General features: G+C 54.0%; 1 protein-coding gene and 1 long non-coding RNA gene across 2 annotated transcripts in view; one reads left to right on the top strand and one right to left on the bottom strand.

Annotated features, from left to right (window-relative positions):
• Positions 1-24,940, top strand: part of VAC14 (VAC14 component of PIKFYVE complex) — a 101,165-nt gene that overhangs the window by 38,239 nt on the left and 37,986 nt on the right. The window contains exons 13-14 of the mRNA XM_077756336.1: positions 10,591-10,747; positions 22,536-22,668. Coding sequence (XP_077612462.1) covers positions 10,591-10,747; positions 22,536-22,668 — 290 coding nt within the window. The remainder of the gene's footprint in view (positions 1-10,590; positions 10,748-22,535; positions 22,669-24,940) is intronic.
• LOC144225143 (uncharacterized) lies at positions 57-1,778 on the bottom strand. The gene is made up of 3 exons (XR_013333216.1): positions 1,728-1,778; positions 1,120-1,274; positions 57-277 (listed from the first exon to the last, which is right to left on the bottom strand). It is a non-coding gene; the product is annotated as an uncharacterized LOC144225143 (long non-coding RNA).

Genomic DNA, 24,940 nt, shown 5'->3' with positions numbered 1-24,940 from the left:
CCCCCACCCCCCCGCCCCTTCCCCCACTGGCTGCCTTCAGAATCCACAGTGGCTGCTGGGCTCAGACCCCCTGTATCTGTGAGGATAGCGTAGAAGGCAGAGTTTATGGGGGCAGATGCAGTGTTGAGAGCACATCGTTTCCGTTGTCCTGATGAGCCTGCTTGGTGCTCTTGCGGTTGTTTTCATTATCCCGGTTTTGACTTAAGAGGAGCTCCAGGGGCAAGGAGGATAACTTCTCCACAGTCGTACAGGAGCCAGACATTGGGTCTGCGCGATTCTGGAACATCCAAAAGTACATAAGGGCTGGCCTCACTGCGTGGCATAGGTCCTGCCAGGATGGAGGCACCGCTTCACTGAGGCCGCCCCCACCCCCTACCCCATCAGTTCCGAGTGCACCTTCTCTCTGGGCATCGAACCTTGACCTGCCCCGTTGGGCCACTCGCCCTCCCAGGGCGTATGCAGAAGGAGTGGGGCTGGCAGCTGGTGGAGGGCAGTGTGGGAAGGGGCCCGGAGAGCAACAGGAGGGCGGGCCTCTGCCGCACGCTGCCCCACTCGCTGTGGGACCCAGCAAGGCCACGGCACCCCCTCACCCCCCGTTGTCTGCCATCGAACGCAGTTGGCCTGGTCTGGGTTCGTCCTGTCCAGCTCTGACGCTGTGTGGTCCTGACCCCGCTCCCTGGAATACTAACGCGGCCTGCTCAGAGTGGACCGTCTTCCTCCTCCTGAGATCCCTGCCTCAGTGTTTGTTTCAGTCCGGTTCTCATTCCATCCACTCTCCAAAACAAACAAAAACAACTCCTCCACCCCCACCTCTGTCCCCAAAATTCCTTTATAGTCAGGTCACACCATCAGGTCAGATACCAGCCAGAAAACCGAGGGGCACCATGTCAGGGGCCCAGAACTCTTGCCGAGAGTCCCCCCACACACACCCGGGGAGGTCAGCTGGGGCCCTGGCCAGCCTGCCCTAGCTCCTCCAGGGTACATGCCAAGGGCACAAGGCACTTATCCACATGGCTCCTTGCGGCTGATGCTGCAGCTTCCTTTGGGGGCTCCTGCAAGTGAGAGGAGGGAGGGACGGGCAGAGAAAGCGGCAAGGGAAGAGTGCTTGGCTCCACTCACAGTCTCCAGGGACGGCCAGCCGGTTCCCACCGCCTGGACGAGGCACCAGCAGTCCACACCAGGGGTCCTGGGAGGATTTGGTCTTCCATAGGAGCCCAGGCAGCAAATCCTTGCCGGGGAGGAGAGAGGACCGGCATGATGACTTCCTGTTGCGCCTGGCGAGAAGGCCTCGGGTAAAGGGGGACCCAGACAACCACAGCTGGCTTGGCAGCGTTCTGCTCTGAGGAAGGCAGGTGTGGGTGCTCAGAGCGTCTAGGATTTCTCTCTGGATTCCTTCCCCTGATGTGCGGGTGAGGAGCCAAAGCCAGCACAGTATCGGGTTGACACGGCTGGGGCAGGGGCCTTGCTGCTGGGTGCACCTGGGCTCCTTATGAAGGCAGAGGTTGGACTGGGAAGGTTGGCTTCCCCGGTGGAGGCCCCAGCAGTGCAGGAGGGATCCCACCAAGGGAACCAGTTGGGGACCACCTCCCCCTGCAATGGGACTGGGGCTCTTGCAAAGCTGCAGGGCTGAGTGGCCTGCAGGGGTGAGCACACTGCCTGGCCCTGGGCCTGACTGACTCCCCCCAGCCCGTCTCCCCTTAAACTCAGGAAGTGATCGGTAATCTTACCTAGAAAGGCTAAGGTCCAGCAACCCAGACAGTAGCCCCACAGTGAGCCCATCTAGACAAGAGCTACTGTCAGAATCCTCTGGAGCTTTTTAAAATCCAGCTGCTTAGACCTCAGCCCAGACCCCCTGAATTGTTCTCTCAGTTTGGGCCTGGTTGCCTGGGTTCTGGTATTTTTCCATTCACTTGCTGCCCGCCAGACCCTGTGCTGGATGGACATCTTCGAGTGTGCATGACCTTAGCATATCTCCATAGCAACCCTTCCAGAGTAGGTTCTGTTGTATCCCCCACTTCACCGAAGTGGAAACTGAAACTCAGAGAAGTGAAGTAACTTAGTCAAGACCTCAGCTTAGATGCTTCGTGGAGCCTTGTGTGTCACACACCACCCCTCCTATCTGCACATCAAAGAGGTCCCCATCTGGTCATTACAGCATTCTTTGCACGCCCACTCTCCCATAGCCCTCAGCCCACTTTGGGAGGACGGAGGCTGTGTCCAGCACATAGGATGTGCTCAGAAACATTTCTGGAGAAAGCGAACAAACAGGAGAGACAGTGGACGGTGAGCTTAACCCCTGTGGCCTGCCCCACCCTGCCGGGCCCTGGCCCTGCCAGGGCAGACCTGCCTCCTCGGGGCAGGGTGTGTTGTAGCTGGCAAGTACGCTGGGGTTAAGCGGAGGCCTGGAGGAGCATAGGAGACAGAGAGCCCTGTGCCGCTCTCCCGGTTGCCATGGACCATTGCCCGGAGACAGCTGGCCCCTCGGCTCATCACCTGGTAACCGAGTGCTGACGGTGTGCGTGTGCTGCTCCCGTGCTGTCTGGAGCACAGCAGGCCCTTCCTCGGCCTCTGGCTCACTCTCAGGGAGAATGTGTGACTCTGAGAGTGCACCCCACCCCGGGCGGGGGCCTGGCATGATGCAGGCGAGCGATGGCTGGCATCACCAGGAGGGAGACCCGGGGGCGAGGGGCCGCACTGGGGGGACTTGGGAACTGGTCTCCAGGTTGTCTTTCTCAGGCTGGCTTTTCTCTTCTCCTCCCCTCTCTGGGGGCTGGAGGCTGCAATGGTTTTAAGCTGTCAGGGCACACACAGTGCTGTCACGGTTAGTGGGACTTAACAGTGAGCACTGGGTGCAGGTCTTTCGCATGTGTGGCACAGAACTAGGCACTTCAGGGAGGATTTCAGAGTTTATTAAACATAAAAAGAAGGGGCATCTGGGTGGCTCAGTCCATTAAGCATCCCATTTTGGCTCAGATCATGATCTTACGGTTTGTGATTTTGAGCGCCCATCCGGTCATCTGCTTTCAGCACAGAGCCTGCTTCAGGTCCTCTGTCCCCCTCTCTCTCTGCCCCTCCCATGTGTGCATGTATGAGCTCTCTCCCTCTCTTTCTCAAAATAAACATTTTTTTAAAAATGAAGAAAAGAAAATAGTCTTGATCCCTGTGAGCGTGTGTTCAACGTCAGACCAAAAAAAAAAAACAAGGTATAATCCTTCTTTGTTTTAATTGTTTTCGCTCTAAGACCTAACTAAGACCTAAAAGGTTCTTAATCAGAATGGTTTTCTCAATGGGAAAATAAAATAGATCCGAGCCCAAGCAGTCCTTCTCTCCCACCCCGAAATCTAAATTTTTGGCAGTGCTTTCCTTGTTGTTGCTGAAGAGGGCTGAGGGACCCAGCCCCCAGGAGATGCTGGGCTTGGCCCGCTCTGACCCCACTGTAGCCAAAAGCTTTTCTGGGAATACCACCCCTTTCCCAGGCCTGGCCAGGGCCTGCTTGCCGCCTTCTGCAGCTCCGGTTTACTCTGTGTCCAGGGCAGGAGCCTCCAGCTCTGGTGCCAGCTGCCGCTGTGTGCCTTCTTCCAGAGCGTTCTTGGTTCACTGCTTTGGGGCCCATGGGAGGTCCCGTGCCTCCCTCAGCACCCCAAGGGGATGCCTCCTGGGAACAGCGACCTGGTTTCCGAGGGTCAGTTCCCCAGCTGATTCCACAAGACACGGAGCTGTTCTGTACATGATCGGGGACTCAAGAGGCCTGCCCTGCTGGGCCTATACCCCTTGTGAAGGAAGTGGACAGGCTTCTGTGTGGCAGGAAGCAAAGGGCCCCAAGGCTCCATGGATGCCTGGCCGCAGTGCCTCTGCACTTAATTTCAGCTCCACTTCCCAAGAACTGAAGAGCAGCCCAGCCTGACCCAGATCTCAGGCACAGCCCTGTGACCCCATTGCTCCCAGCAGAGGCATCAGATAGCCTTGGCAGTGGCCCACACAGGCCGGCCCTTAGCCTTCAAGGCCTTTAACCTGAACTCACCGATCCTGCCAGCACCTAGTTGTGTCTCTTGGAAACACTCTTGTGGCTTCCTTCTGGCTAGGACCAGAAAGGACCCAGCTTGGGGATTTCCTTCCCTCCTCATGGGGCTGGAAGGCTGAGCCAGTTGACATCTGGGGCCCAATCAGCTGACCATGGGCCTAGCCAAACTTTTGACAAAAGTTTCTTGGAGATAAGTGGGTAGAGTGAAGTGAGAGGCCTCTCCATCCATCCCCTTGGCAGAAGCTATTCAGAACGATCCATCTTCCATTTCCTGCCTGGCGCTGCCGGTCAGCAAGTATGTATTCAGCATCTGCTGAGTGCCTCTCCCTGGGACTTCATGTCCAGGAGCCTCAGTAGGAGGCAAGGACAGACTCCCAGCCTAGGGAGTTGGCCTTGTAAAGCTCAGGGTCTCCAGCTGTTCCTAGGGTGGTAAAGGAGCAGCCAGGAACAGGACCGGCCAGGGCAGGAGAGAGAGAGAGAGAGAGAAGGGAGCCTCCCACTGTGACCACTCTGGAGACAAGGTGTTGGGACAGGGATCGCCTGAACAGAGGAATAAAAAGGGAGGGAACCAGTGCCGTCCTAGAGAGTGCGTCTTCGGCCCGCTGGAGTTCTGGGGGTGACAGCCTGCAGTGGCCCCATCCAGATGGTGACTTCCCTCCCACACTGAAATATGCCCTTTGCTGGCATCAAGTTACCTCCTGGAAGGAAGGGCTTTCTCAGGAATTCTTTGGCCTCCTTGACTTTGCTCCCCAAGACACAGAGGGGTGTGCTGGCCCCCCCCCAGCCCAGGCCTCCCCCTCAGAGTTGCTTTGTCAGTTTTCTGCACCCAGTTGTCACCGACCCTTTCACTCTGCCGAGGGCCCGCTCGCGGCTCACCCCACTCCAGGATGGGGGACCAGCTGATGTGCCTCTCCCCCACCACCACAACCACCACCCCCCGTTGCCATGGCAACCGCAGGCACTCCTGCCCCTGCAGAATATTGCTTTCTTGTAACCTTCTTCCCTCCTCCCTCTCCCTCCTCTTTCTCTCACACAAAAAGAAAGCACAAGTGTTTTATATTCATTTTGCAAAAAGCTGTGTAGTGCATACTAATTGGCGTGGCTTCCTCCTGCTTTCTTTGAGCCTTTCCTCATTCTCAGAGCCAGGACTATAGGCCAGTGCAGGCTTGGGCCCAGCCAGCCTCCTCCTTGGAAGGGGACTAACTTTGTATCTCTAGAGGCTGAGCAGCGGGCCTATCACTGGGGGCCTTTCGTCCAGGTCTTGAGCCAGTGCCCCGCAAGCAAGGCTGCTGAGATCATTCTGTCCTTGTTCCAGAGCTGCTTGTCCACAGACCAAGGGGTCTCCAGGAGGGGTGGGGTACCAACGCTCTGGCCTGGCACAGAGATTCAAAGCCAGGTTCAGCCGGAGGGCGGATCATGGCTCCCCCTTGGTCTGTGTTGCTCTCTGCCAGCGCCCCTACCCCACCCCACCCCTGCCGCCACTACCTTGACACTGTCTCCCTGGGCCACTCATTCCCTGGGCAGAGGCAGAGTCCTGGCCTAGGCCTCTGTCAGGATTGTTGTCACCGAGCCTCAAGTCCATCCCCTAGGCTGAATGGGACTTTCTGGTCAGCTGGGAGAGAGCCAACAGCTGTATTGGATGGCACAGCAGCCCTGGAGTAGCTCCCCACAAATTCCCCACTGTCAATCCAAGCCATTCCTTGCCCTCCATTTTGTTAGCCCCTTCCTCTCCCGACATCTAGGAGGCTGAAGGAGATGGTGATGCTATTCCCAACTCCCTTTCTAAAGAACCAGGAAGGTGTGCTGTATACATATGCGAGCGTGAGCGTGCGCGCGCGCACACACACACACGCACACACACTTACGAGTACACGTGGTATTGCTCCAGGCAGGGCTGTCTGTCAGATTTTTGCCAGTCCCTGGGGACCAGAGACAAATCTTCTGATATGTAAGCACTAGAGGAGTGGCTGGGATTACTGAAGGAACCTGTAGACAACAGTTCCAGCTTTAATTGTGCAATTGAAGTGTAATTTGCATTCATTTGCCATTTGGTGTTAAACTTCCCAAAATAAGAATTCAAAATGTAAAATAGGCAGTTTTGCCGGCTGCTGCTCTCCCGTGAGGCAGGAGGAGGTGGTACCAAGATGTCCATGCACATTCCCTTTAGTGGAGAAATGAAATGTGAAGCCCTTCGAGTACACACTGCTGTTCTGCCCAGTCCCTGAGCCAGGACCACTGACGAGGCTCAGCTGTGGAACCAAAAGTCTCATAACAGAAGGGGAGCATAGAGTATCTCCTATGATGTTCATGGCAACCTTTTAAGGGCAAATCTCTATTGGCACATATGAGGAAACAGGCTCCCCATCACCTGCAAAACCAAGTTCAAACCCATTTGGGCCATAGCTCTTGGGGACCTGCCCCTACCTATGGCTAACACTTGATTTCTGGCCATGCCCCCCTGCTAAATAACAAAATTTCAATTGAGTAAATTCAAAGATCAGAATGGCTTTATTCAACAATTCACGAAACAGGCAGCATCCCCATGTAGCAGCAGAAAGAAGCTGTGGAAAAGGAAAGGCAGGAAGGGAGTGGAGAAAGAAAATGGCTACTGAAGAATGCATTGTTTCAGGCAAGGTCACTTTCCTAATGGGACCAGCAGGGGAAGGGGTCTGCCGGGAGGATTATCTCACTGGTGCTGAACAGGTAATTCCGTGTTGCCTGGACAAAGGTTACATTCCTTTAAAGGTTGAAACTGCAATTAAGTTAGGTATTAAATCTTGGTTTGCTGACATGGGATTTAGCCCAAGTGACTCCATTTTGGGCCTGCTGTCTCCTTTTTAACGCTCGCACCAGCCCCATGCCCCACTCCAGAGCTAGATCAAAGCTTAGGTTCCTGGAATGTGTCACGGGATTCTGGGTCTGTGTCCATAAAGGCTTATAGTAGTTAAGAGAGTGGTTTCCATGCCTTCGTCTGCCCCCAGCAAACTGATGGTCACGTACTTCCTAAAGTCTGCCCATCCCCACAGGCCAAAGTGCTGCCTCTGGTTGTACATGCGCTGCATTATAAGTGTGTGTTTACCGCCTGTCTCCCCAGGGCCGCTGTTGTGAGAGGCAGGGCCGTCCTGTTTGGCTTCGCATCTCCTCCCACGAACACAGGCCCTGGCCCACCGTGGATGCTCAGTAGATGTCAGGGGAGGAGGTGGAGGGGTGAAGTTAACTGACTGGGAATCAGGATTGTCTGACCACAAAGCCCAGTATAGCTTATTGGGCTCCGGTTTGGGGACCAGAGTGTGTGAAGTGGACTCCCGGATCCCTGGAGCAGGTGACTCCGCAAAGACAGATGGACAGCAGTGAGAACATTAAATCTAGCTGGAAGTGGGGAGAGCGGCCTTTTCCGGTCTCCCCTCCCCTTGCAGCCTGGCCCAGGGGCCACTCAGGGTGGGGGCATCAGGGTGGGTGATATTGTGATACATAGTAAAAAAAGAAAAAAATACATATTTGGTCTTTATCCCAGGTTCTGGCACAGAGCTCCTAAAACCCTTGGAATTTCCTAAGGATTGAAAATCAAAAGTGTCTTTTGTTAGGTTAGTGAGGTGACTTGGATGCCCAGAGGATGGGAGCTGGTTGCCAGGAAGACCAGCCATGTGATGAGAGGGTTTAACTTTCAATCTGACCCTCGAGGAGGAGAGAGGAGCTGGAGATCAACTGCCAACAGCCAGTGATGTCATCCCTCATGCCCATGTAATGAAGTCTTCTTAAAAAAACAAAAGATGGGGTTTGAAGAGCTTCCGGGTTGGTGAACACATGGACACTCGGGGCATGCGGCACCCCCAGAGAGCGTGCAAGCTCTCTGTGCGCTCCCCACATACTGAGCTCTGTGCGTCTCTTTATCTGGCTCTTCCTAAGTTACATCTTTTTATGATAAACCGGTGATCTACTGAGTAAAATGTTTCTGAGTACCATGAGCCACTCTAGCAAATTAATGGAGCCTGAAGAGGAGGTCATGGGAACCTCTCATCTGTAGCCGGTCATCGGAAGCACAGGTGACACCCTGGATCTGTGGCTGGCGTCTCAAGCAGGGGACAGGCAGTCTTGTGGGAGTGAGCCTTCAGCATGTGGGTTCTGACACTACCTCCAGCTAGATGGCATCAGAATGGAGTTGAACTGTAGGACCCCCACCCGGTATCGGAAAAAAACACATAGGAACCTTAGGGTTGTTTCCATTTTCTAGCCACGATGAACACAGATGCCATGAACATTTCTACCCAGGTCCTGTGTGGACGCGTTTTTGGCCCTCTTGGGTAACACTAGGGGTGGACGTGTACCTCTGGTGACTCTGTTTAACTTCTTGACACACAGTTGGCTTGCTTTTTGCCTCAGTTTAGTATGAGTGAATCACTCCCCCACCTGGTTCCCACGTCTCATCTCCCCTCCCTGCCCTTTAGACAGTGACTTGTTTGGACAGATGAGCATCTTGAGTGTATGGCCTGTGCTCAGGCCACTCTTACCACGCAGCGCCGCCCTGTCACCACCTCGCTGTCTGTTCCCCCATGCCACCCCCTCCCTCTCTGTCCACTTTCTGCCATCACTGAAGTAGAGAGCCTTCTGGGCAGCAGATGGCCTGGGCCTCTCCACTTTGGGGCCTGCACCCACCCAGGCCTGCAGCTCTTGGCCTGGGCAAAGGGGCAAGTGCTCATTCCTGCCATCTGTCCTGGCTGCTCAGTAGCCCCGACCTTCAGCCAGCATGGATGCGCCATCCCCTGCAGGCCCAGCAGCCGGGATGTTCTAAAATTGCACCTACTTGTGCGTGGAAGGGCAGGCTCTGGGTCTCCCCGTCAGGCCACGGGCCACAGGCTGAGGCGCCTGGGACTCACCTGCAGCCCTGGCCCCTGGCACAGCGGGGGCTCAGGAGGTGCTGAGAGCCTGGAGGCGATGGAGGGAAGTGTGCAGTTAGTCAGGTGCGAGATGACATCTGTGTGTGTGAGTGCATGCGGTGTCCAGCCGGGATGAGGCCGGTGTGGCAGGATGACAGCGAGACCGCCAGCTTGCGGGGCACTTGAGTGCTGAACACGCCGTGCTGCTGGGAGAAGACGCAGGGCCAGGGCTGGCAGAGGGGACACCAGAAGTGACACCTGGGACCAGGCAGGATGAGGCACTGGCATGTTGCTCACAGGAGACAGGAACCGCTTTGAAGAGAGGGTAGTAGCTTTATTTATTTATTTTGAGATAAAATTTGCCCCTTTAAAATATACAATTCAGTGATTTTTAGCATATTTACAAGGTTGTGCAATCATCACTACTGTAACTCCAGAACATTTTCACCATCCCACAAGAAGCCCTGGAATAGCCTTACCTTGACCATTGTCCCCATATTCCAGCCAGGTGGTCTGTCATGGCACACTCAGCCCATCTCCCAGGGCCCCATCCACTGGTGCTCTGTGTCACTTCACAGGCTCAGGACCACAGCCCTCAGTTGCCATGGTAATTCTTGGCCCAGGTTCAGGCAGTCATCATCCACTCAGTGGATGCTTGTTGGGCGCCCGCTGAGTACGAGGACGGTCCCAGGGCCACACCTGTGCCAGGACAGGCACGTTCCTCTTGAGAGCAGAGATGAGTGGGGGCAGGAGGGAGCAGCAGCCCTCCCTGCAGTATGGTGAGGTAGAACTGGGACAGGTGCACTGTGCATTTACACACACCACACACACCGCACTCTCTGTGTCTCTGTCTCTCTGTCTCTCTCTCTCTCTCTCTCTCTCACACACACACACACACACACACACACACACACACACCGCCCTGCTGAGGCAGCACCCTGCTGGGTATTGATACCACATGAAGAGCAGGAGGTGGGTGCCATGTGGAGGAGGCAGCGTCTAAGGGTATGAGGGCCTGGGGTTGTGAGGCAGGGCTGGGGAACCTGGTGACACCCAGCACTGATTAGAGCTCGCTCTGCCATTCTCCATGCTCAACTCTGTCTGTCTTTCCTTAGAAGAACTCGGCAGGCGGGGGTCAGGCCTGTGTATGAACATCAAAGAGGCAGCTGAGAATTGAACAGTGTGTCTAGAAGTTAGGAAGTCCCCAGTCTTGGAGCCCATAGTCATGTTCTGAATGTAGAGGGTGGCCTTTGTCACCTCTGCAGAAAGATCTATTCTGTAGCCTGGTGGTGGGCCGAGCTGTGGCCTAGAAGGCACCGTTGGTCCTCCACACAGGTCGACATTGGGGCGTGGTCAGTGTCCCTGCACAGACTGCACCCTGAGTCCCACATCTCCTGGGGACCTCTGAGGACCCTGCTCAGGGGACCAAAGAGGAGTGGTCATAGGAAAGCTTATTCCCACACCTCAGATTCCAGCTTCTTTCCTCCCCTTGCCCCCACTTCTGCCCATTTGTGTTCTCTTCAATCTGTATCTTTTGTAGAACTTTCTGAGCACTGTCAACAGCTGTAATCTTAGTGGTTCTCACCAGCGTGTCACCCTCTCTAGACCCCTCCACACCCCCTGGTGGCATTTCTCTGTCTCCGACCACAGCTCTCCAGAGGCCCTTGTCCTTCATCCTCTGCTTTTCTCCCCCAGGTTATCCTGAAGGATCTGGAGGTGTTGGCGGAAATTGCTTCCTCCCCTGCAGGCCAGACGGATGACCCAGGCCCCCTTGATGGCCCTGACCTCCGGGTCAGCCACTCAGAGCTTCAGGTGCCTACCCCTGGCAGAACGAACCTGCTGAACACTTCTGGTAAGTAGTGCCCTTATGGTTACAGCCACAGGGGCCCTGGGAGTGCTAGTGCTTGGTCTCCTCCTGGACCAGGTGCTCCCGCAGGCCATTACTCTCAAGCCCCAGATCTCTGCTGGGGTGTGAGCAGCCAGAAATGTCCTCTGCTCTCTGAGAAACAGGCAGACCTTGCCGTCCCGTTGCCTCCCCACCCCCATTAGAGGCCCTCACACCCCCTTTTCCTCATCATCGTGCACCATTCATACTTCTGAGCCATTGGCTAAATATAAAACCATCTGAGTCAGCGGATCCTCTTTTTTGCTGGGGCAGCGTCTCCCCAGTCAGGAATCAGGGGGCTTTGGAGCCTTGGGTCTCACAGGTGGAAGACTAGGCAGCCATTTCCTTCCTCATTGGGGAGCTAAAAATAGCAAACAACATGGCAGGCAGCCCAGGCCGGAGAGGGGATAATTCAAACAGGATGTTTCTGAGCAGTCCTTGGACATGAAGGTGGTTGTGGTGTTCCTGGGGCTCGCCCCTTGGGGTCCTTCCAGATAGCAGGTGGCTCTTCTCCCTGGGCCAGTGCAGTTCCCAACTCCTCCCTCCCAGGCAGATGCCAGTTCCTTCCAGTGACGTGATCCTGGGAAATGCCAACGATGCAAGTTGATAGGAAAGTCCTCATCAAATCTTGGGTGTTCGCCTGGGGTGTCTCTTTGTCCTCTGAGTGGCTCTTGATACCCAGATACAAGATCCTCGATGGCTCCTCTTTGATGCAAAAGTCAGATGTCACATAGATCCAAGGCCTGTCCCTGCCTGCCACTCTAGCAGGCTGAGCCCCCGAAGGCATCCGGTACCCAGCCCTGAGCACCCCCACTTGTGGCACCGCTGCGGCCCTGCTGGCCTGAGTGCACCCTAGGGCTGCCACGCCAAGTCACACAAGGCTTGTACATTGAAGACGTCTTGCTGGGGACACTTGAAGTCAGGGGTTCCCCCAGCTCCTGCAGTGGGGTGTCACATAGGACCCCAGGCTTTAGGCCACTGCTGCTGCACTATTCTTCCTGCAACTGGGCCCAAGGTTCTAGCTGTTTCTGACTGAAGCAAGGAAGGGGTAAGGGGCTCTCGTGGCAGCCCGGTTTCCTTCTCTTGTTTCCCCAGGATGCGGTGGCTTCCTTGCCGAGGAACCCAGTTTCCTCCGAGCAGTCAAAGGCCATAGTTGGGAGGCTCCCACATCCTGACCCTTGTGAGGGACCCTTGTGAGGTTCCCACCCTCTGTCCTGCAGCCCAGGACTCCATTTTCCATCCTGTGTCCCATGTCAGCACTTGGGGGTCAGCCTACATTCCCGGGCTGAAATGCCAGAGGCTGAGTGTGGGCACACAGCCGTGATGTGGGGGATCTCACTGAGAGGGGAGAGGAGCACCAGTGAGGGGATGAGGGTGACAAGTCACTGGAAGAAGGGAAGACAGCAGCCAAGAGAAGGCACCCGCAGGTCAGAGCCAGCCGTAGGTCTCCGTCCTTACAAAGCAGCTCTCTGGCATCTTCTATCCTCCTCAGAGTGGAGAAGGAAAGGAAGCCAAATAGGCAGCACCACTCCATGCAGGGGAAGGACATCTTCATCACCGGGGCTCTCTGGGATCTGTCCCTCCATCTCTGAGGTGTTTTTTATCTTTCTCTGGGCACCAAGAAGTTGATGACTAAAATGCTTACTCATTAGCAGAGGGATGGGCCGGAAAATGGCCTGGGGCCCAGGTCGGGTGTGTGCCCTGGGAAGGCCCAGACAGGGAGCTGCACAAGGGGCCCTCTCAGCCACTTGGGAGCAAGAACTGAGGGCATCTCAGATGGCAACGGGTCTGAACCCTGGCTTCTGGCCCTGCCAGGATAGGAGGGCCTCTAATGAGGCTGAGGTGGTAAAGATTTCCCCCAGCTCACCAGGGCTGTCAGACTGGCTCACATCAGCCAGGGACTCCCCCTGAATTCATAGAAAAACAACCAAGTATGCCAGATGAGAAGAAATTCCATCCTGGAAAGAACACCAAGGAAGTGACTGCAGCCAATCACTCTTCTTGCTTCAAGGATACACAGTGCCGTGGGCCACGTGCTCTTAGCCTGAGACTCACCCAGTTCAGTGCAGAGAGTGTGGGAACCACACGTGTGTGCATGTCCACAGCTGGCACCAGATTTTTCAAATGGGTTCCTGATTTTAAAAGGTTAAGGTCAAGTGCGGACCAGTAAGAAGAGCAGAGGAAGCCAAAGTTGGGCCCTGTCCCATCTCCTGCCTCAGCTGCCTTGGGGAGGGCACTGGCCAGGCACCAAGGATGTTAGGGCTGGCTGTTTAGGTCAGAAAGCATGCAGGAAGTGCACACTCATTCATCTGTGGGCTGCATTTCCTCCCGTTGCTTCTCAGGCATGCAGGAGGGTCATTCTGTCTGTTTCCATCTGGCCACGCATGGGGACAGAAGTTAGAAGGCCAGACCCTCTTCCTGTTTGGATTTTGCTTTCCTCTGGCTCTCCAGGGTACAGCTCTGAGAACATGCCGACTGCAGAGCACCCCCCCCACCACCACCACCGTAAAGGGTCTTTCTTTTTGGAAAGCCAAGGAGGCAGGGAGCCTAGCAAAGATGAAATCAGCAGCATTTATAGGGAACTCTGCCTGCTCGCTGGGTCTGTAAACTCAAATGGTGCAGATTTAATGCGAGGGCTGGGGTAGCATCGCACGCCTGGGTAGCGCCAACAGCAGTGGTCCCCAGGGCCCACGAGGCAGAGTTGCCCACACGGGATTTTTCCCCCTGGCCTGGTGCAGACATCTCTCCCTCCAGCACAGAGCCATGTGGGCAGAGGCAGTGGTCTCGCTTCTCCCACCTCCACTTGACTGCAGACCTTCACAGGGCCCCAGGCTGGGAAGAGAGCCTCCTCTCGGCATTCAGGAGGGGAGCTGCCTGGGCCAGCGGCCCTGAGGAAAACCAGTAGAGGGATCCCACGTTTTACTGTCTCCCTTGGTTGTGATTTGGTGAAATGAAATGAAAATGACCACTCGGGTCTCCTGTGACTTGGCAACTTTTGTGCATTCTCTGCCCGTCTCCATTCAGGGGGCTTCTGGCTGAGGCCCCCTAGGCTCTGGGGAGAGGGGTGATGAGCTCCCTTTGAGCAGACCCGAGGGGCCTACCCCTGAGCCTGAGCAGAAGGCTCAGCAGAAGCAGGAGGCCTCTGGGATCAGTCCCTCATTTGAATGTTCCTGCTGCAAGAGAGGGAGCAACCTTGGCCAGGCACAGCAGCAGTGCGGCAGTCTGGGGCCAAAGGTCACCACAGGACTGATGTTTACCCCCAGACTCCAGTCTTCCCTATCCTTCCTCTCCAGCCAAGGGGGCCGCGTTCTTGGTGGGATAACTGCTCACGTCAGTGTGCCCCACAGGGCTGTCTGGTCCAGTGTGGAGTTTGATCCCAGTTCTAAAATCATGGGCGGAAAGAAAATGTTCTGATTCCATCTCGTTCCTTGTAGCCCAGGCTGGCATGGCCAAATTCAGAAACCATGTTCCAGAAGAAACCCAGTAAGCCATCCCTGGGCATTTTTCCCAATAGTAAGAGTGGCTATAGTAGTACATTGAGCTCGTTAGGACCAGACCGTGTTCTGAGCACTTCCCATGTGTCAGCTCCCTGGGCCTCACTGTGGGTGAGCCCAGCTCCTCACAACAACCACGGGAGGAAGCACCATTGTCATTCTTATCCGGGCGGGGGGATTGCGATCGGTGTTGCTGCTGACCCAGGAGCCTAGCCTCAGAGTCTGCTCTCTTTATTGCCATGTTAGAGGACAAGAGCACTTGCCCAACACCAGAAGCTTCCACCGCTCAAGATGGGGAACCAAGCAGTGGTGGCCAGGCTAGCAGTCCAGGCTTCTCCCCTGGGGTGCATCCTGGCATAGCCTTTGAGTATATCCCTTCTCTTCACAGTGGCTTCAGAGATCCCATTCTGGCCTCAGCCACCTCAGCAACTCGTCCCTTCTGCTGCTCCCACTTTCTCCAGCACCACCAGGCCATTTCCCAGCCCTCAAAACCTTCTTTGTTGCTCTTGGAGCCTTAAAAGGCTTTGTCCCTACATACTCTTTCAGACAGTGTAAAAAACCATGGGTGCCGGTGTCAGAAAGGTCTAGATTATACTCATCCCTAAAGGGCTAGAGTCAGGTGCCCAGTAAGGGTCAGTACCTGGCTTTCAGAGTTCGTCATTATGACGGAAGGAGGGGGTGCCAGAGCTGACTGCCCTGTCACCACTGCCCAGGTAGTCACCTGTCTCCAGGTAGAGGGCCTCACTCTCTCCATCCCAGGCCCAGTCTTGGTGATGGCCCTGAGGCCCCCGCCTCCCGTCTCCCTCCAGCGCTGCGCTTGGCTTGGCCCCAACTGGCAGTCTTTCTTGATGCAGCCCCTCTCTCCTTCCTGGTCAGCTGGGAGTTCTTCCCGGGCCCTGATGTGGCCTGTTAGCTTGTCTCGTGCTCTGAACCAGGCAGCCGGAAAGCCTCCTGGATTTGGGCCACTGCCAGGGGCAGAGGGCTCCCCGGCCTTAGCAGGGCTGGCTCAGAGAAGAGTGACTGCCTCTTGGATCGAGTCCCAAGGGTGCCACGGCTGCAGCATTTCAGCCGCCCTTTCATCCATACAGTCGAGGGGTTCAGGCCCTCCAATTCAGTGGACTCCACGCCTCCTAAGACCCTGCTGTAGCACAGGCCTTGGCCTCCCTTTCTTCCGGCCCCTTGGTTCTTTAGGGGAAGCTGCCCCTTCCCCACCTGCGTCCCTGGATTCCATGCCAGCCTCCCAGCGGTACAGTCCCTCCTCAGAGCAATTCCTGTGCCAGGCACTGTGCTAGGCTCCTCATCCCTGTGAAATTCACAGACCGGAACCAGCCCTGGATCTGCCTCGGGCCCCTGGCCTTTCCTCCAGGCTCTCTGGGTGGCAGATCCAGATTCCCACGCGAGGGGCTGACCAGGCACCCGGGCCCCAACCCGCGGGGGAGGGGGAAGAGGGTGAGAGGGCGGGGAGCCGAGCAGAGACCCTGCCGGGCGACCGGGCTGGACCACTAAGGTTTTTGCATCTGGTTTTGTTGAACTGTAACTCACATTGCCTATTGAGGCCAGAGCTATTTTTATCCTGACATGTGAGGCTCCTTCGCGTCATAGCCACAAAACTCAATCTAAAACATCCCAGGGAAGGTTGTTTGTGAGACGTTCTGCAGATTCTCATGTCGCCACATCAGGTTTCACTTAGCAACATCTGCACGGCTGGCTCCCTGGCCGCCCACCCCACCAGCCCGGTTTTGTATACAGAGCGGCGCTCCCGACAGCATCTGTCTGCCCCACGGCCAGCCAGCAGTCACGTGAGCTTCCTGCCAGAGCCCACTTCTCCAGACTTCTCCAAACTAGAAATGCAAGGCAGGCGGCATTCGGCTGAGGGGCTGGTCCTCAGCAGGATCAGGGAATGGAAACCCCACTCTCCTTGGCCCCTCGAAGACTGTGACTCTCCTGAGACCCAAGGCCAGGTCGTTCCAAGCCACCCCACTTCCTGAGCCCCAACTCACACCCCATCTTTGGTAGGCCTGGAAGACTGTGTTGTCAGCAGTGCCACCTGAGCAAAAGCATCCCAGGCGTGGCGCCCCAACACCTCCCCCGAGTGCAGTGTTGGAGCGCCTGCCCGGGATCGGGTCCTGGGCTCCTGTCTGGGCTCTGCCCCGTCCTAAAGGAAGCACTGAGCCCAGGGCCCCCCTCTCCTGGAGAGCCCAGCAGAGGTGGCTTTTATCACAGCTATTGAGAAAAGAAGCCGATTCCCTACCCAGCTGTCAAGGGTGAGGTGAGGGAGGGTCAGAGGTGGGCGGAAGTGGCCAGCAAAGTGCTTTGTGTTCCCGTGGGGAGGAGCAGGCTGCAGTTGGGCAGAAATTCGTTCTGTTGAGAAAGGCCCATCATCCATGTAATCACACTCCCGGCATGAGTTTGCTGACTTGCCGCCCCGCCTCCTCCTCCCCCTGCAGCCCTGCCTGAGAACGTCTCCCAGGTTCTGACTCAGGCCTGAGGGACCGGTTAGTCAGAAAAGTGGTGGGCTGGTGGGAAACAGAGGCTGGGGGAGACCGAGTAGGTCCTCCCCCTGTCCGTGGTGAGCACTAAGCTGCGCCCCGTCCTTGACCAGCCCACCCAGGAAGGGTTGCCTCTCCTGCCCAGACCTGCCATCTCTACACAATTGTGCTGGGATTGCCGTGAGCTTTCCAAGGTTCCCAGCCCAGTCCTGCAGAGGCTCCTCCTCGAGAGAGTCCATTCTGGTGGGTGGGAGCCCAAGGGACAAAAGTCCCTGCCCTAACAGCTGCAGGCCCCCGCAGGCCAGGCACCAGTAACTCCCTGACACTCCCATAAGCTTGGTCTGGGTCGCAGGCAGGCCCCCGGCCCCCACTCAGTTTGCTCTTTGTAGTTTTTAAACAGTTGGGAGCACGGGGAGGGCTGAGCCATGGAAGCTTTCCCAGCAACCACTACTGTGAGAATGTGAATCACGCCATGGCTTCTCCCAGATGTCACTCTGCCCTCCCACTAAGGGCCTCAGCTCCAGGGGCTGCCGTGCGGGCCTGGACACGGAGAGTTGATTGTGTGGCCCAGAGGGGGCTTTGGCTAAGAAGACCAGGGATGTGTTCAGAGCAGCTCTAAGCCTTCTCTTCTGCTGCCTCAGGCCAGCCGTCAGCAGAGGGGCGGGCAGATCTCCCTCCCCAAATGTGAGGCTGCGGATGGGAGAGTCGCAGGTAATAACCCTCTTCTCCTCACAGCCTCCCTGCCTCCCAGCAGAGGACTATGAAAGTGTCCCAGATCTGAGGTCTCTTCATACTTTCCAGACTGTCCCCCAGCCCTCAGTCATCCATTCCAAGACTCAGAGAATGGGAACAGTTTGCCCCTTGCAGTGCTCTGAGTCATGGCATGTTTGCTGATAGCAACAGTCCCTGTGCATTGAGCACAGACTATGTGGCAGGTCCCGGGCCCAGTACGTTCAATGTGTTGTCTCATTTAATAAGGGCTCTTATTGGGGGTGCCTGGCTGACTCAGTTGGCGGAGCATGCAACTCTTGATCTTAGGGTTGTGAGTTCGAGTCCCACCTTGGGCATAAAGATTACTTAATTTTAAAAAAAGGTTTTTTAACTGAAGGAATAAGCGCTCTTATTGCCTCCGCTTTATAGATGAAGAAACTGAGGCTTAGGGTAAGAGACTTGCCCATTGCACAGCTAGTAAGTGGTAGACATCTGATCTGAACCAAGTCTAATGGACTCCCAGGCCTTGCTCTAAAATACCATACTTGAGGCTTCTGCCTGCCCGAGATCCCTGGGCCCTTGGGAATGGAGACTGTAGCCCCATGTCAGGGAGGATTTATTTATGATCACTCCCTGTTTGAGTCCCTTTGTCCTTTGGAACCCAAATGGTCCTAAGCCGGGAAGTGATGTAGGCTGTGGGGTACACACAGAGAGACAAGAAGAGAATGAGGAGACGGGGAGCCATCACAAAGAGGCGCCCAGGAGAAGGGTCCAGTCCATACACACCGCCAGTGCTGGGGGTCTGCAGCCAGGCCACCATGGCAGCGTGGGGACGGGGAGGAGACACTTTAACAGCTGTATCTACAGCCACCTCTTCAGAGATCAGCCCCAGCTGGGCCCAGGGTAACTCAATCTGTAAGAATGTGACACTTAATTCTGCAAACAGCCCCACTGGGCCAGGGAGCAGAGACTGTTTGCCATTCCAGAGTCACCAGGACCTCCCAGGCCAAGCTGTTCCAGCAGGGACCCAGAGCGACATACTGCAGACATCAAGTTCAGCAGGCCTGCCCTTGAACTGGGCTTCTTCCTCCAGGCTTGCCCCTTGCACACAGTTCACAGGGGTGTGTAGAGGTTCTCAGGAAAGAGGACAGCAGTTTGAAGGTGTGACTCCTCCTGAGGAATGCTCATAGAGTAATTCACAGCTGGGAGAAGCGAAACAAAAAGGCACCTTTTGCAGTTACCACTCAACGTAAGGGGAGTCTGAGGTGAGCAAAAGACAACTACTGAAAGGAGGGTTTTATTGCTTCTGACCACTGGCATCTAATGAAGTCAGCCCATGGGGCTCCCACGTAGGACTTGCTTCTGGTACTGTGGATGGTTCCGCACGTTATGTTTGGTGCTTGGGATTGATGCTTCTGGGAGCGGATATCCCCTCAGCCAAGCTGGGTTCCCTGTTTTATGCAGGCATGTGGCCACCCTCTCCCTTCTCTGGGGAGGAAGTCAGGGCTTTAGGGCCAAAAAGAGGCCAACCTGGAAAGTGATGGCCCCAGAGGTCTCTGTTGACCGACCATTCTGCTTCCCCCAGTGTCGTCCCTGAGTTCCCAGAGGGCGGCGGCCAGGTGCTTTCTCCAGATGGATCACTGTCTCTGTGTCCTCAGTCTTGGCAGGGTCTTAGCTCCGCTCTTCTGTCTCCTGCCTAGGAAGTCCCCACCTACTAACCCGCTAACCCCAAACCTCCCCAAATACCAGTGCCCAAGTGATGGGCACCTGTGGAGCTGTTGGGAACATGGGCCCTGAAGGCCAGCTGCCTGGGCTCAGAGACCACCACTCACCAGCTCTGTCTCCAGATAATCCTCAGCCTAATTCACAGCTTCTCCACGTATATGATGAGAATAGTAATAGCACATATTTTCAAGGATTATTTTGAGGATTAAATTAGATATTATGTATAAAGGTTTTAGACACACACGTAGCATGTAGTAAGTCCTCAGTAAATGGTAACTGTTGGTTGACTCTTAAGATACCATGTTGGGGAGATGTTGTTCAAAGAAAACAAACTTCCAGTTAGAGGTTAATAAGTTCTGGGCATCTAACATAAAAACAGTGATTATAGTTAGTAAGACTATACTTGAAAAGACTATACTTGGGGCGCCCGGGTGGCTTAGTCAGTTAAGCGTCCGGCTTTCACTCAGGTCATGATCTCGCGGTTCGTGGGTTCGAGCCCCGCGTCGGGCTCTGTGCTGACTGCCAGCTCAGAGCCTGGAGCCTCTTTCAGAGTCTGTGACTCCCTCTCTCTCTGACCCTCCCCTGCTCATGCTGTCTCTCTCTCTCCTAGAAATAAATAAAAAACATTAAAAAAAATTAAAAAAAAAAAAAAGACTATACTTGAAAGCTTCTGAGAGAGTAGATCGTAAATGTTCTCACAACAAAGAACAATGGACAAATGAACAAAAAAAAAATGAAGGTATTGGCTAACTCCACACCACTGTGGTAATCATTTTGCAATGTATACAAGTATAAAATCAATACATTGTACACCTTAAACATCTATAATGTTATATGTCAATGTTACCTCAGTGAAGCTAGAAAAAAATACAATATAAAAAGCAAAACTCCTAGGGCATCTGGGTGGCTCGGTCAGTTGAGCATCCAACTCTTTCTTTCTTTTTTTTTTTTTTTTAATGTTTTATTTATTTCTAGGAGAGAGAGAGAGAGACAGCATGAGCAGGGGAGGGTCAGAGAGAGAGGGAGTCACAGATTGAAACAGGCTCCAGGCTCTGAGCTGGCAGTCAGCACAGAGCCCGACGCGGGGCTCGAACCCACGAACCGCGAGATCATGACCTAAGCGAAAGTCGGACACCCAACCGACTAAGCCACCCAGGCGCCCCGCATCCAACTCTTTCTTGATTTCAGCTCAGGTCATGATCTCACCATTCAGGAGATCAAGTCTTGCGTGGGGCTCTTTGCTGACAGCAAGGAGCCTGCTTGGGATGCTCTTTCTCCTCTTTCTTTGCCTCTCTCTCTCTCTCTCTCAAACTAAATAAACTTTAAAAAAAAATAAAGCATCTAAAAAAGAAAACCAGTATGTTATACTCACACAGTTGGATATCCATCCACATGCAAAAGAATTCAGACTCTTCTCACCATATACAAAAATTAAAATAGATCAGAGACCTAAATGTACAAACTATATTTAAAAAAAAAAAAAACAACTTTTAGAAAGAAGCATACCAGTAAATTTTTATGACCTCCCCATCCACTAGGATGGCTATAATCAAAAGACAGGTGATAACAGGTGTTGGCAAGAATGTGGGAAAGTTGGAACCTATGCGCTGCTAGTAGGAATGTAAAATGGTGCAGCCACTGTGGAAAGCAGTCTGGCGATTCCTCGAAACTTACGCATAGAGTAACCATACGATTCATAAGTTCCACCCCTGGGTATATAACCAAAAGAAATGAAAACCTGTACACACAAAAACTTCTACATGAATTTTCATAGCAGCATTATTCTTTTTCTTTTTTAATTAAGTTAACTCTACACCCAGTGTAGGGCTCAAACTCACGACCCCGAAATCAAGAGTCTAATGCTCTACTGACTGAGCCAGCCAGGTATCCCGCAGTGTTATTCTTAATATTAAGCTAAAAAGTGGAAGCAACCAAACATGCAGCAACTGATAAATGGATAAAATGTGGTATATCCATACAACGGCATATGATTTAGCCACAAAAAATGAACACAGAATGGACACAGACTACAACATGGATGAACCTTGAAACTATTATGCCAAGTGGAAGAAGCCACATGCTCTATGATTCCATTGATACAAAATGTCCAGAATGGGCAAGTCCGTAGAGACAGAAAGTAGATTAATGATTGCCAGTGACTGGTGGAGGGAGGAATGGGGGGTGACAGCTGGTGGGTGTGAGGTTTCCTTTCGGGGTGATGAAAATGTTTTGGAATTCATGGTGATCGATGCACAGTTTTATGAATATGCTGGAAACCACTGAATTGTTCACTTTACAAGGGTCAGCTTTATGATGTGTGAATTGTATCTGTTAAGCTGGTGTGTGTGTGTGTGTGTGTGTGTGTGTGTGTGTTTCAATGCCCTGTTAGTGCCTTGGGCAGAGGGGATGAGGATACCAACTGTGTCTAACACCTCTTTCCAGCAGTGCTGTTACAAAGGAAAGTTGAGGAGACCCCATAGGGTGTATCAATATACTACACAGGGATCAGGTGGGCATTCTGTCGGCCCTGCTCTCATCCCCTCCTTGCTGGATACCTTGCAGAGGGGAGCGTATTCTGGGCTGGCTCTTGGAGGGGGGCTGTATCTGGCCCTCCACGTATTTTCAGCTGGGATGCATATCCGAGGGATACGCTGAACGTGCTTCTGGTTCTTAAGACAACTCTGTGCTTTGAAAGTCTTTAGAGTACTAGTCTAAACAAGTGCCTTCACCCAAAGGAAAATGACTGATTTGAAAACACTGAGTGAAGATTAAAGCCCTTGGTAACATTTTGTCAGTGTGTGCTGTCTTCAGTCCAGCGGGTGTGTGCATAATTTACCTTTTCGTGAGCACCGTCGGGAAAGGAGTGTGAGTTTTGTTGACTTTCGGGGTGGTGTGCCTGCTTTACCCCTTCTTTCTCTTTCACTTATCATCTGTCCTTAACCAGCCAAAATTAAGACCGAGTGTATTTTAGTTATTGGGATGATAGGTACAAGTTTGTTTTCTAAAAAACAGAAAATAAAAATCTCCTAGCACACGTACCAGCGGCTCTTACAGATAGAAGGTGTTCACTAAGTTTTTGGGGTTTGGCTGGAGAGGTGGACAGGTAAATGGGTGTTTGTGCAGTAAGCAAAGTTGTATTTGCTTGTACGTACTTGCATAGCCCTTGCTTTTTTGCCATTAACCCAAGGCCTTTGACTGAAGATTTTCCCTCACCTTGTTACACACAGATCCCACCACCACCACCTTTTTGGCCTTGACAATTGTTTATGTTCTGTGGGGGTCCTGTCACCCTGTGGATCCGTAGAGTAAATCCCGGCTCTGTCCCTTTCTCTGCAGGTACCAAAGGCTTAGAATGTTCTCCTTCCACCCCCACCATGAACTCCTACTTTTATAAGTTCATGATCAACCTTCTCAAGAGGTTCAGCAGCGAACGCAAGCTCTTGGAGGTCCGAGGTGCTTTCATCATCAGGTTAGGCGCGCGTGCCTTGTCTTCCTCACGTGGCCACAGTGTTTCTATTTCACACCATTGCCAGAGGTCGGAGCAAACATTTTCTCTTTCACTTCTCTCCCCTCCTTTTCCTTTGTGTTTGTTCTTGAACAAACCAAGAAGCCTCCCTTGACACCAGGAGGCTGGTGCTGCCAACACAAGACAGGTCAATGTTGCCATTTCTCAAACAAATGAATTATTCACTTATTGAGACACTTTTCCCCTGAGATTAAATATTCTCTCATTAAATGCCCTTGTTGGAGTCTCTGGGGAGGAAAGTAGGTGAGCCAGATGGAACATGAAATAGGGCTGTACCCGGGTGTCCAGCCACCAGCACGGGGTTTGGCCAGGCAGAGCTGGGTTCTCGAGTCGTGTGAGCCTTGTCCGGGACAGTCCCTCCTACCGTCCCCTCTAGAACCCCCATCAGCAGCACGACTGAGTCTGGCCCTTGGCCTCCCTGGCTTCTTAGAGCTGAGGGTCACCAGAAGAGTGACCTTCAAGTCACCAAAATCTAGATGGGGCACGGATTTCTCCAGGCTCTCCAACAAAGCCAGGCAGAGTAGTTTTCTGGAACAGTCTGAGTGGCCTCAGATGCTCTACGGCAGTAGTTCTCAGCCCTGGCTGGCCACCTGTTAGGTGACCGAGGGGGTCTCATCCGGACCTGTGAAATAAGCAGCTCTGGGGTGCTGGGTACTTAAGCTGTCCAGGATGCTCGGGAACTGGCTAGACCAGTGTGGTCCATGGACTTGGGAAGGCTCCTGAGGCCGCCTGCGGGGTCCAAGGGTTGCAGGGGGATTGCCGGCAGAGGGTCCAGCCTGTACGGAGCCTCTAAGTCGGCAAAAAGCATGGAGAGTTCATTTTGCTGTGACTCAGAGGGCAAGGACGAGAGGGGCCCAGCCTTGCTGGACACACCAGGGGTTACAGGCCTTACCCAGAGGCTAGGGGCTGGTCGGGGGGAGGGAGCCCCTGAAAGGGCTTGGGCTAGGGGGACAGTGTGACCAGATTTGTGTTTGAGGGGTGAGTGGAGAGCAAGGCGGGTGTGCGGGAGACCTGTTGTGAGGCTGTTGTCCAAGTGGGAGATGGTGACTGCTTGGTAGGGGGATGGGAAGAAGCAGCAGCATTCTGTAATTCATAAGAAGTATCATTGATTAGTGACCGATTACCTGAGGGCCTGAGGGGACAGGGTGTTGGGAATGACACCCAGGACTCTGGTGTAAGCACGGGGTGGCTGGTAGTGGCAGTCCCTGAGAGGCGAGCTCTGGAGGACGAGCAGGGAGGGAGGAGGGTCCCCTGATTGAGTTTAAATTGCTTTGGTGACATCAAAGGAGAGGTGAAGCAGCAGGTTGCTACACCTCACTCTCAAAAGAGGGACCTATGGCCAAGCTGCAGATCTGAAAGTTGCTAACATGGTCATTCATTCATTCACTCATTCATTCACTCACGAGATATTTACTGAATAATGACTCTGCAGAGTACTACTCTAGATGGTGGGGCTTTCCTTCTTAGGGAATGAGAATGCTCAGTGGGAAGAGGGGCAGAGGTGGAAGGGAAGGGGCCTGATGGCCGCCGAGCCCTAGGGAGCTCCAGTGTGTAATGGTCAGGGAAAGAAGGAGAAGCCAGGAAAGGAGGCTGAGAAGAAGGACCCGAGAGGTGGGAAGAAGTGAAAGGGGGTGGCAGGAGGCAGTGAGGGGAGATGAGACCTCACGAGGGTCTGCCAGGAGCCTGCCCAGCCACCAGGCAAGCTGAGGCAGGGAAATGGGACTGAGCTGCAGGAGGGGGCACGCCTGCCTGTCCAGAGGGACAAATAGCAGGACCATAAAGTTCCTTCCCATCAGGAGGAAGGGACTTCTGATGGTCCAGGCTACCAGAAGGTGTTCCCGTGGTAGTGGGAGGCTGTCACTGCCCCCTTGCTTTTCTGAGGTCATATAGAGCAGGGTTTCTCAAACAGCGCCATTGGCATTGGGGCTGTCCCGCTGTGGGATGTGGGGCAGCACCCCCGGCCCCTACCCACTAATATCCTCGGCACCCCCACTGTCCCAGCTGAGATGATCAGAAATGTTTCCAGACATTGCCAGGTGCCCCCTGGGGAACAAAATTGTCCGAAGTTAGAATTATGGTTACAGAGGGACAGAAATGGATTCTTACCATGATTGGCCAGAAGAGGAAGAAGATGTGCACAGCTTTTCTTCACATCCGAGTTGGACAGTCAGTGGGATTGAAGTGGAGACTAGAAGTGGTACAGGAGACCCCCCAC

This window comes from Crocuta crocuta, unplaced genomic scaffold (genome assembly GCF_008692635.1).
Source record: "Crocuta crocuta isolate KB4526 unplaced genomic scaffold, BGI_CrCroc_1.0 scaffold388, whole genome shotgun sequence".
Classification (NCBI taxonomy): domain Eukaryota; kingdom Metazoa; phylum Chordata; class Mammalia; order Carnivora; family Hyaenidae; genus Crocuta; species Crocuta crocuta.
Note: the sequence above shows the minus strand (reverse complement) of the source record. Positions and strands in the feature narration are given on the sequence as shown.